The sequence below is a fragment of the Sarcophilus harrisii genome, chromosome 2 (genome assembly GCF_902635505.1).
Source record: "Sarcophilus harrisii chromosome 2, mSarHar1.11, whole genome shotgun sequence".
NCBI lineage: Eukaryota > Metazoa > Chordata > Mammalia > Dasyuromorphia > Dasyuridae > Sarcophilus > Sarcophilus harrisii.
The window spans coordinates 313,965,725-313,978,418 of record NC_045427.1 but is presented as its reverse complement, the minus strand read 5'-3'; the positions used below and the strand labels follow the sequence as shown (position 1 = coordinate 313,978,418).

The 12,694-nt window shown below is 30.8% G+C and overlaps 1 protein-coding gene across 1 annotated transcript in view; it reads left to right on the top strand.

Annotated features, from left to right (window-relative positions):
* EXOC5 (exocyst complex component 5) overlaps positions 1 to 9,269 on the top strand; it is a 47,851-nt gene extending 38,582 nt beyond the window's left edge. Inside the window, exons 15-18 of the mRNA XM_031952634.1 lie at positions 3,668 to 3,754; positions 5,920 to 6,028; positions 6,231 to 6,446; positions 7,094 to 9,269. Of these exons, the coding sequence (XP_031808494.1) occupies positions 3,668 to 3,754; positions 5,920 to 6,028; positions 6,231 to 6,446; positions 7,094 to 7,282 (601 nt within the window). The 3' untranslated portion in view covers positions 7,283 to 9,269. The remainder of the gene's footprint in view (positions 1 to 3,667; positions 3,755 to 5,919; positions 6,029 to 6,230; positions 6,447 to 7,093) is intronic.
* The last annotated feature ends 3,425 nt before the right edge of the window (positions 9,270 to 12,694 follow it).

Here is a 12,694-nt window from a genome sequence, read left to right as displayed (position 1 = left end):
TAACTATCTTTACCTGGCCCTCATGGCAGCAGAGGAATCCTTTTATTCCTCCCTGATTGATACCTCATCACTCTTCCCAGGAGTCTTTTAAATCTCTTCTCCTCAAATCTTCTTCAACTTCCCTTTTCCCACCTTCTTAACTAAGGACTCTCACTACTTCACTGAGAATATCTAGGCCATATACTCTGAATTCCTTCTTCTCCTTTTTTCATTTTCCCCTATTCTTTATGTCCCACAGATTCTGATAATGGCATGGCCCTTCTCTTTGCCAAGATCAGTCCCTCTGAATGTTCTTGGTAACATCTCCTCCAGCAAATTGCCTCTCAAGCATCTTGTCTTTTCTCTACCCTAGATCTAGCTCTTGTCACCTCCTATATAGACTGTTATAAGAACCTTCTAATTGTTCGGTATGCCACAAAGAACCATCATCCACATGGCTAACATATTAATATATCTAAAATATGAGCTTGGCTGTATGACTATTGTTGCTATGATCAAATACAAACTCTATTTTTGGCATTTAGACCCCTTTATAATTCGAATTATATTTGAATATAAAAATATTCTAATTTATCTTTCTAAGCTTATATATGACTTCCCTTCACCTACTCCGTAGGCTAGCCAAACTGGCCTATTTGTTACTCCTCATAAATATGATAGGTCTCTCTTCTTCATTCCTTTATATAGTCTGCCCCCTTCCTTCTTCCTCCACCAGCCTTTCTTATATCTGGAATGACCTTATTTCCTCTGTTCTTTCCCTTTCATCAAGGTGTTCCCTTATCTCTTCTAGCTCTTCTCTCTTCCCTCTCCTAAAATTACCTCATGTTAATTTTGTATATAATTTGCATCTATTTATATATGTTTGTTGTTTTCCCCTCTGGATTGTAAATTCCTTTAGTTAGGGGTTTTTATATGCTTGGTTTTGTATCCTTAGTGCTTAGCACATGGTGACCACTTGATAAATATTTATTCATTGTTTTTTCTTGAGATATTTTAGCTGAAAGGCATTGTACTTTAGAAAAGAATGTACTACATATATTGTATCTAGGATATACTATATCATGTTTAACATGTATAAGACTGCCTGCCATCTAGGGGAAGGAGTGGAGGGAGGGAAGGGAAAAGTCAGAACAGAAGTGAGTGCAAGGGATAATGTTGTAAAAAATTACCCATGCATATGTTCTGTCAATAAAAAGTTATAATATTATATCTATATATTTCAACAATTAAAAGAAAAAGAGAGAGAGAATGTGCTGTTCTTAGAAGAACTGGGTTTAATCCTAGCTCTGCCACCTTAGTATCTCTGATTATGAGCAAGTTACTTACAATCTTTAAACCTCACTTCTAAAATTGGAATAATTCCACCAGACATATCCCACCAGGATGTTACAAAGATCAGATAAGTTCCCTTTCTTCTCTTGCTTCTTGTTTTTCCTCTTCTTGCCTCTTCTCTGTCATCTCCCTCCCCCTCCCCAATTTTCTCCATACAATATGTAGTGAATTCCTGTCCGTTAATTCTTGTATCTATCTTTTCTTTGTTACCATTGTCACAAACCTAATTCATTCCCCTCATTCCCTGTTAACTGGATTATTGTAATAATGACCTCACAATCCTAATTCATTCCCCTCATTCCCTGTTAACTGGATTATTGTAATAATGACCTAACTGCTATCTCCATCTTTAGGATTTGCCATCCAGTACCATTCTTCCTCTTCTAATCAGTTTAAATTTTCCAGTGTAAAACTCTACTTACATCATTTCATTACTCAAAAATTTTTAGTTTTTCACATAGCTTAATAAATAAAAGCTCTATATGATCTGTTTCCAAGCTACCTTAACAGCCTTCTTTCATGTTATGCTGTCTTGTGTACTCAAATTTATACAAAAACTATAGTGTTTTAAGAAAGAGAAAGGAAAAAAACCTCTGCTTGTTCATGAACCATAGTACATTAGGTTGAAAAAAACCTGGCAGTTTGTGTGAGATGATCTAGTTCAGTTTCTAGATTTATCAAAATCCTATTCAATCCTTTAATTCCTAGCCCAGATATCACCTTATTATGGTGCTTTCCTTAATACCTCCACCAGTGAAAGAGCTAGCCCTCCTCGATATTGTTAGAGTACATAATTTGTCTAATGAGTAGATTTTTAAATGCAGCATTTATGACACCCTTTATTTAATGTTTTAGATCATTCCAGTGTCACAAAATACCTACCATCCCCATGTGTCTCTATTGATACAACAAAGGTTGGAGAGGAGGTTGAACTATTGCTTTTGATTTGGTACTAAAAAGAACATTGATTTTTCAATTATGTTTTACAGAGCATCATATATTCATATAATTATCAAAGTATAATATCTTATGAGAAGTGGTATACTATGAGAGACTAGCTCAGTTAATATTTCATTGTTAATATCTTTGTCCACTTATAATTTCAAGATCACATTCTAAAAATTCTTAGTGTTTACCATTAAAGAGAGTCTTTCTTCCTGTGGTAAGACTTGTTCAAATTATTTGGAACAAATAGCCTCTGAACATCCCGTCTTCTCCCCCACTCCGTATACATCCATCCATAAGTTTTTGTTTTGTTTTGTTTTATTTTGGTGGTGGTGGTGGTGGTGGGGATGTAGTTAGTTGCAAGGTAGTTGGGGTTAAGTTGATTTGCCCAGGGTCACAAAAGCTAATAAGTGTTAAATGTCTGAATTTGGATTTGACCTTAGGTCCTCTTGATTTCCAGGGTAAGTGATTTATCCACTGGACTACTGCCCCCATCCATAAGGTTTTGATGCAATTTGAGATGTATATAAGTACCTCAGAAGGGAAATATAACTTCCAGGTGTTTGTTTTCTTTCCCAAACTGAATCCTGTTCATGATGCCATAAGCTAGCAAGATTATACTATCAATATCTTAGTTTTACTTAAATTAGTGATTCCTTTTGATTTTTGAATAATAAAATACAATTTTTTGTTTTAATTCTCTTTGGAGAATTCTGGTAATTTAAAAATTATTTTGATAATGAATCTGTAATCTTATTTCTATAGGTCAGTATAGATATTTATTCTCTCCAATAATAGAGATCATAATCCTTGTGTGCCTTTCTCTTCCATGAGATTCTTTCCTGTGGTCTCCAAAAATTCTTTCCCATGGAGTTTAACAAGCGTCATAGAAGCTTTTTTTTCCCCCCGGCCTTTTTGACATTGCACAAATACCATTATAGCATTACAGGCTTATCAGAGAATGCTATATATTATATTACTGACTCTTTTATTTTCCCTGTCATACATTTCTCTGATGATACTATCATTTCTCTTGCTTGGTTCTATGTTTAGATTGTTTCACCTTACCTGTATCTACCATATACCAATCCATTGGCTTTTGAATGATTGTACTTTTAATTTTGCATGTCACTTGATTGATACTTTATTGAAAATTAAATCTTTTCATATTCATTTACTGTTTTTGAGTTACACAGATCCTTGCATATAGACATATATAAATGTGTCTGTCTATAAATGTGATAATTTGTTGAATGGAAAAGAATATTCCTTGTCTTTACTTACTGCTTGGGTACTTCTTAGATGCAAAACTAGACTATTTTTAAAAAGCAAGATTTTAGATTTTTCAAATAAGTAATAACATTGTATTTTTTCTTTAAATATTTAACAGCTCTTCTCCTAAATTATCTGAATGCCTCCAGAAGAAAAAAGATATAATTGAACAAATGGAGATGAAACTAGATACTGGTATCGATAGGCAAGTTGCATTGACAGTATTTTTTACTCTTGAATTGTTGTTTGTTGTTATTTGCATATGGTGTGTTTATTTTTAATTCTGGAAAATTATTGAGAATTCATTTTTAACACAGTTGAAATTGAAAGGTTTTTACTTCCTAGCAAAAGATTCCTCTCCCTTCAAAAAGAAAAAAATCTCCTCTACAAAAAGATGATTTAATTTGAAATTTAAATTTCTAGAATTTATATATATATATATATATATATATATATATATATATATATATATATTGAGCAAGCAGTAAAATTAATTCCTTAAAAGTATCTTGCTTGTAGGATGATTGGGAGGGGCAAGAGAGAAGAGAACAAAAGTAAGTTCCAATTTAGTTTGGAAACTAAATTTGGATTTCTGGTCTCTTTTATACTACATAAAATTTAGCATCCAAAAAAAAGAAAAGAAAAGAAAGAAAAAAGGAAATATATTTAGGACAAATAGACCATATTAGTTTGACAGAATTTTGGCTTAGAAGAACCTTTATTAAAAATATTGTTCGGTCTACTGTTTTTAAAATGGACTATGACAAGAAAAGCTGTACATTGTAAACCCTTCCAGTTTTGAGTTATCCTACCTGATAAATTTGTTCTATACTATAATCATATATACATATAACCACTATAAGCTTATATACCATATAAGTTTTATACTAAAGCCTTCATGTAACAAACAACTGCAGTCCTTTCTTCTGACAATTTTTCCTATATGTGTTAAAAAAAAAAAAAAGTCATCACTTCCCAACCATCTTTCTCTATAAGTAATCCTACGTCTTTTTAGACTTTCTCTATAGGTATTGTTCTCCAATATGTTAATTGATCTGTTTGCGTATATGCTTTTTTATGCTTGTAAATTTCCCTTTTTTTGTGCTATTTCATTTAAATACTAAAATACCTAAGCTGCTGTCTGCCTGCTAAATGTATCTGCTCCAAGTGGTGGTTAGTGTGATGAAATGATTTGAAACTATGTCATATTCAGGATCAATGTCTTTTTGTCAGTGTCCCTCCTAAAATGTTACTCTCATAATCTCGCATAGAATATCACTTGGAAATCTTTTTTTTTTTTTTTAAGTGTAGCCTGTGTCACTTTGTTGATATTGAGCTCATCATATGCGTAGTGCTATTGATTTGCTAGATTTTCTTTTCTGCTTTAACTTATGTCTCCCAAATAAATATTATTTTATCAAAAAGTAACATATTGCTTTATAATGCCATCATTTTAATTGCCTAAACAACTTTATACTCAGTATCAGCACTGTTGTTTGTATCACTTCACGTGTGCCTTCTTAATGGAAAATGAGGTGGGAAGGGATGGAGAGAATCTGGAACTCAAAGTTTTTAAAACAAATGTAAAAAAATGTTTTGCAATATCAGTACTTTCTGCCTGCCTCATCTGTGTTTAATACTTGAAATATATCACTCACAGAATTTAAAAGTTTAGTCTATCTTCCTTTTAAGAAGAAACTGGGACCCAGATAAGTTATGTAATTTACTCAAGGTTATTTATTAGTGACAGAGCCAGAACTAGATCCTGGTTTTTCTATGTTCTTTCCACTGATCTGTGCTGCTTATGATTCATATTTTTTCCCTTACCATTTTCACTTCATGTTTTATTGTTACAATTAAATTTTGATCAGCCAGAATCCTTATTAATTGAATTTGGTTTTATCACTTCACTAAGAGGTGAGAAATAAATCACAGGAAATCAAAGAAATTTAATTATTCTACAGCTACCAAATTGTACTTCTTATTCAGACAAAATAGTAGACATTTTAGAATGATTTTATCAGCAAAAATTGACCTAAAAAGATTTTCTTTTCATGAATATAAGTGAACAAGGGCAGAAAAGTTCTAACTTTGAAAGACAGGGAATGAATTGTTCCCTATTTAAAAGTGTTTTAATTCATTCTGCCCAATTCTTTTCACTTCTATAATGATGGTTTTCTGAATTATATGATAGTTGTCTTGAAATACTGTGCAAATGATGACTTCTTCTCCGTTCTAAGGCAAGCTAATAATAAAGCAGATCTAGTTTAACATTGTAGAATTATCTAATTCAAAGTAAAAATAATTTTAACATTGTAAGGAACTTTAATAATTGAAAACTCAAGCATATTTGTTTTTTCAACTTTGAAGGACATTGAATTGTATGGTTGGACAGATGAAGCATATCTTGACTGCAGAACAAAAAAAGACCGACTTTAAACCAGAAGATGAAAATAATGTTCTGATTCAATACACTAATGTGAGTGATATTAATTATAGTTTTGTTAATAATTATAGCTGCTTTAACATATTTTTGATAGAACTTTGAGATACTTTTGAAAGATAATATATATTTATTGAAATATCACTATGCTGTAAAATTTTCTTTTATTAGAAATTAGAGGCAAAGTTTTTTAATTGATCTTATATTTCCATGTTATAATTGTACAAAATTTTTTCAGGCATGTGTTAAAGTCTGTGGTTATGTTAGGAAGCAAGTGGAAAAGATAAGAAATTCCATGGATGGAAAAAATGTGGACACAGTTTTGATGGAATTTGGAGTACGTTTTCATCGACTTATTTATGAACATCTTCAGCAATATTCCTATAGTTGTATGGGTGGCATGTTAGCAATTTGTGATGTGGCTGAATACAGGAAATGTGCCAAAGACTTCAAGGTAAGCAAGCTACGAAACATTTTCTTAAAATGTATCAGCCCAACAAAATTTTTATTATTTTCTCTGATCATTATAATGCATATTATTAGATGAATTTCATTACAGTGGGTATCATGGCCTTAAAGAAGCAGTGTCAGTATTTTGGTATTTTCTGAATGTTTTGTTTGGATATTTAAATTTCATTTAGGCCTAGCCTTTTTTCACATCTTTTAGCCCATGTTGATAAGTATGACTGGCATATAATATGTATTATGCATCAGGAAAAAAATCCATAATTTAATTATTTGTTTTTTTCTCTTATTTTTTCCATATTTCTTTAGTCAGTTTTAAAATCATTTTCTTATGAAGTTTTCAACTAAATTTTTTCATTTCATATTTACCTTTAGACAGTAAAAGGATACATTAATCATAACTAGCCCTATACAGTAAAAATATTTCTTTTAATGATGTTACTTGATATTGTGTTTGCAAACAAATCAAAATTTATTTTAAAATCTTTGTTTTTAAGCTTGAGTTACTTTTAATATTGTAATTTTCCACAAACAAACAAAACCCTTTCTTCTGAGGGGTAAATGATTGAAAATGATTTTTCAGTCTTCCCATCAAACTAGTGTTTATTTAATAATTTTTTCCTTCTCTCAATTCAGATTCCACTGGTATTACAGCTTTTTGATACCCTGCATGCACTTTGCAATCTTCTGGTAGTAGCCCCAGACAATTTAAAGCAGGTCTGCTCTGGAGAACAACTTGCAAATCTGGACAAGAACATACTTCACTCCTTTGTGCAACTGCGGGCTGACTATCGATCTGCCCGCCTGGCTCGGCACTTCAGCTGAGGTTGAATTTGAAAAAGAAACTTCATGTACTTTGCCCAAGCCTTGATTTTTAGAAAGCACAGAGGATTCCTTACTGAATAGCCACATTTTTACAAGAAAATGACTTTTCAGAACAATATGGCAGCCATATTTAAACTTGAGATTTTAATGGGGGAAATGGAGACTGATAGTCACATTTTGCAATTTTTTTTTTCTCTTAATGATTTCAGCCAAACCTTGTATTGTACATTTCTTGTCACTGTTTTCACCATGCAAGGTATTTATGTGGGAAAGTAAACAAGACATTACTTTGTTTATCTTTGTTCATTATCAAATTTCATTTCTGACTTTAACTGATGTTTAGCACAGGTTTAAAGCTGATGCCAAAATACATTTGTTCATCAGTTTTAATGATTTTTTCACATTCACCAATCATTAATCAGATTCTTTTAGGTGTTCCTAAGTAACACTCCATCATCTAACATGTCATTCTATTTTTTTAATTTCTGCAATTTTTCTGAGATATAACACTAATCTACAAACATATAATAAACTAAATTGGTGAAGCTGTTTTATATAGATGTTAGTCTGGGACCTTCAACAGTGTATTTGCTTTTGGCTTAACTCAAGAAGATTTACAATATCTTGTTTGGTACATAAATCTTAAAATATGTCCTATGAAGAACTATATATAGCCATCTCATTTTAGATTTTGTTACTCTAACATATAAAGTAGGGTGTATCTTTATAGAAAGGACTACTTTTTTATTTTAAAATATAAGGGAAATAAAAGGATGAGATCAAATTTAAAGACATAAAAACATTGATTTTTAGGAATAGTGCCGTTTTAAAGATTCCTGTCTTTAAAAATGAATATTCAGAAAGTCTGCCTTCCACATTAAATTGAATTTGAGGTTGATATGCAATTAGCCAACTAATCTTTTAAGACAAGATTTATTACCAAGACTGGTGGCCCAGATTCTACAACTTCTGCCTCTTTCCTTCCTTACAGTATTTCTGTAATGAATTCCCATTTTAGGCAAATGATTGAGTCAACCAAATGTAGTGATAGTAGATTAAAATGCTTGGGATCACTTTGCTACCCAAGTGGAAATTTAGAGTGTAACTGAGCAATTGCTCTGCTTAATTGAACAGTAAGAAAACATTCTGTATCATCTACTTTTTTTTTTTTAACTAATCTCTATTTTCTATTCCTAGTCTCTTAAGTTTCTAGAACATCTTCAATAATCAACTTACACTAATGTCCTTTAAAACACACACACACACACACACACACATACACATATACGTGCACGCATCTACTTTCTATTTTCAGAAATTGGTTATCTTTTGAAAAATCTTTTATTAACAATTATTTGTCCTCACCCAAATTCTTGAAATCTCTAAACCTTGGGGATAGATATAATATTAGTCACTATTGGCTGGATTTTCTTCATTTTATTCTTAGCACAGTATTAAAAAAGTAAGCAAGGGAAATTTAAAATAAGCCACATTTTGTGAAAGCATTCTAGGAAACTGACAGCATTAAACAGCTGTATAGTTCTGTTTCTTGGTGAAGACAAAACCACAAGTTTTGAATAATAGAAAAAGGTACATTTATGTACTATTGCCATTTTAGAAAGCTTTGATATGAATTCAAATGATACCTCTGTTACTTAAAGCCAACAGTTTTAAAGCATTGGCTTTAGTGGTCACTTAAAAATCTTTGTATACTGTGTCAATTTGTAAACACTTTAATTATTAAATAAAACATTAGATGTCATTTTAAGACTTCAAATCATAGATGTGCTTCAAAATTTGTGTGTTTGAGTTCATTTTAAAGATGTAAAATATATACTAGTTTAAATATTTTGTTAGCCATATTTTCCATGTTTGAGTTCTGTGCAATATTTTCATTATGTCCATTATGAAAATAGTGACAGAAAAACCCACAGTACTTAAAATTTAGACATGTAAACATCCTTGTTCAATAAACAAATTCCCTAAACTTGTTTTTTTTAATTTCATTCTTTTCTTTTTTCAAATATTTTCACATTGCATTTGATAAATTACTTATATGAAAAAAAATTTTAAAATACTTTTTTTCCTTTAGGTTTCATAGTTTAAATTTTTCTCTTAACATTAACTTCATCTAAAAGTTGGGTTCCAGACATATTCCAGTCTTTGAAAATTCACTGTCCAAATGTCGTCTCTTAAAAAAGAAAAATAAATTTATTCATATTATCCAAACAATATGTGTTCATTAACCAAATAAAATGTAAGACAATTTTTGTGTTATTTTACACCATCACACCAAAATGAAGTTTGGGAAAGAATCTATACATTTAATTTAAAAAATAGTTCATTTTTTTTGGATAATGAAATTTTAAGCTAAAAATATCCATTTGTATTAAGAAGTGTGACCAAGATTTTAGTAAGGTATATCTGTATGCATTATGTAGTCTTAATTACATTAAAATTAAGCAAATAAATTGTTAAAAGCTTAAAAATTAAAATGTCACATTTTTTAAATGTTTCAAGTAAAGCAGTAGAAAATATGGAGAACAACATTAGTTTCCAAAGAAAGTCTCTGGTTTGTGTAATGAAGACAACCACACTGAATGATTGTTTCATAAAGAAGAATTATAAAATCATAAATTAATAAATTATCAGAATCATAAAATAATAAATTAGACCTTAAAAATTATCTGATTCTTTTAGACACCACTTCTAGATACTTTGAACCATTTAGAACATATGGTGTACATCTCCTTAAAAATTTCCAAAAATGGAATCACCAGGATTTTGTTTCATACTATATAGTAAAAAATATTTTAGCTTTTGCTGTCTTTTCTGACAAATTATAAATGGTAAAATAAATAAATAAATAAATAAAATCTACTGGAAAGTTAACAAATTTGTTCTTTATTTTCAAGCAGTCCCATTATCTTTACTATTTTTCTTTTCATCTAAATTATTTCTTCAATTGATGCACAAATATGTTAATTAGAAGGTTTAAAGTAGAACTATGTACCTCATCTCTATCTACGCAGTTGAAAGTACATTCATACCTATAATACTTAAAAGTGGAATTTAGGAGAATGAGTCTTAACCCAAACTTGAGTTATCAAAAGCCTTTCAAACATAACAATGTTGCACTTTTGAGGCAATGTCAAAGTAAACCATATGAGTGTTACAGCAAGGTTCCAGTGTATAATTCTTTGAGTTCATATTTGGAACCTCTAATTTTTTTTGACTGTCCATTGTTTATATTGCTATTTACTTACTATATACTGTTAGAATCATACCTTCCAAATATAGTAGCATTTGATCTTTCTCTCTTTCTCTCTCCTTCCTCTCTTTGTTTTTCTCTCATGTATGAAAACTTTCTGGTTTTTATTTTATCATAATAATGCTTTCTACAGTATTTGTACCACCTTCATCTACCTGAAAATGGCTGGTCAGATAAGGTACTTTGGAAGGATAGTTCTTATTTAAGTAAATGTAACTGAGCCTGAAACTTTTAAGTGGCAAGTACAGGTTGGTCCAGATTTTAGTTCTGAATTTGATGTTTAAGTAATGTGAATAATCCTGTGACATAATTTCTTCATTTCCTAGTGTGTATGATTAGGAATTATTTGTCCATATAGCACATTTCCACCATAATTTCTCATGATGGGGCATAAGTGCAGTATAAAATGATTTCAAAGGTCCATGTTCTGAAGCATGGATCTCTTTTATATTATGTCTGATAAGTAGTTACTCATCATGTACTTGAACTCTTCCAGTGATGGTGAACTTAACTATCAACCAAGGCAACCCATCACACTTTTGAACAGAAATGAGTGTTTGGTAGTTTTTTCCTTATATTGAATTGAAATCTACCTCCTTGTTAGCGTTTACTTTCTGGGATTAGTTACTCTTTGGTTAAGTAATACATGTATAATCCTTCACTTGATTGACTTTCAAATATTTGATGCTAATAGTCAAGCACTTCACCTTCCAACTCTTTTCCCAGCTTAAATATCCTCATTTCTTTCAACAATTCTTTGTGATGCATGATTTCATTTCTCTTTATTTTGTTGGACCACCTCTGGACACATTCCATATATCTTTCCTTTTTTTTCCCATTGATATTAGTTTATTTTAAACACATTTCTATTGCTATTTTGTTTTTAAAATTAACTTCATTTACATACATATCCCTCTCCTCATCTTATCTATAGCTTAGCTTTTTATTTTTTAACTAGAATTGTCATTTTTATTATGTTAGCTTAGCCTAACCTATGTGCAATTGATATTTTTTCAATTGTTTTAGAGCTAACTTTATTTGTGTAAAAAGTGTTTTGTAATTGTGTTCATATAATTCCTGGATTGGTTTGGAAGGTAGACTTCCAAGTATTTTATATTGTCTACAATTATTTTATTATTTTAATAAGCTTTTTTATTTTTAAAATATATGCATAGTTTTCAAATTCATCCTTGGAAAACCTTGTATTCTAAATTTTTTTCTTCTCTCCACCCCCTCCCTTAGCAAGTAATCCAATATATGTTAAATAATTGCAGGTTTTTTAAATATATTTATACAATTATCTTGCAGCACAAGAAAAATCAGATCAAAAAGGAAAAAAAAGAGAGAAAATGCAAGCAAACAACAAAAAGAGTACAAATACTATGTTATGATCCACACAAAATTGATCATTATATAATATTGTTGCTGTGTGCAATGTAATCTTGGTTCTGCTCACTTCACTTAACATCAGTTCATATAAGTCTCTCAGGCCTCTTTGAAATTATCCTGCAGATCAATATTCCATTACATCCATATGCCATAACTTATTCAGCCATTCTCCAATTGATGGAAATTCATTCAGTTTCCAGTTTCTTGCCATTACAAAAAGGGCTGCTATAAACATTTTTGCATATGTAGGTTCTTTTCCCTTTCTTGTAATCTCTTTGGGATACAGACCCAGGAGAGACACTGTTGTATCAAAAGGTATGTACAGTTTGATAGCCTTTTGGGCATAGTTCCAAATTGTTCTCCAGAATGGTTGGATCAGTTCATAGCTCCACCAACAATGTATTATTAGTGTACTGTTTTCCCACATCCCCTCCAACATTTGTCATCATTTCCTGTCATCTTAGCCAATCTGAGAGGTGTGAAATGGTACCTCCAAGTTGTCTTAAAATTTGCATTTCTCTGATCAATAGTGATTTAGAGCATTTTTTTTTCACATGACTAGAAATGGAATTAATTTCTTTATCTGAAAATTGTTTAAATATTTGGAGAATGGTATAGCCAAGCTTCTTAAACTGTGGTTCATGATCCTATGGGGGTTTTATAACTGAAAGTGGGAGTCATCAAATTATGATTATTTTTATCAGTTTATTTTTTACCTATTTTATATGCCTGTATACCTGGGATCATGTAAA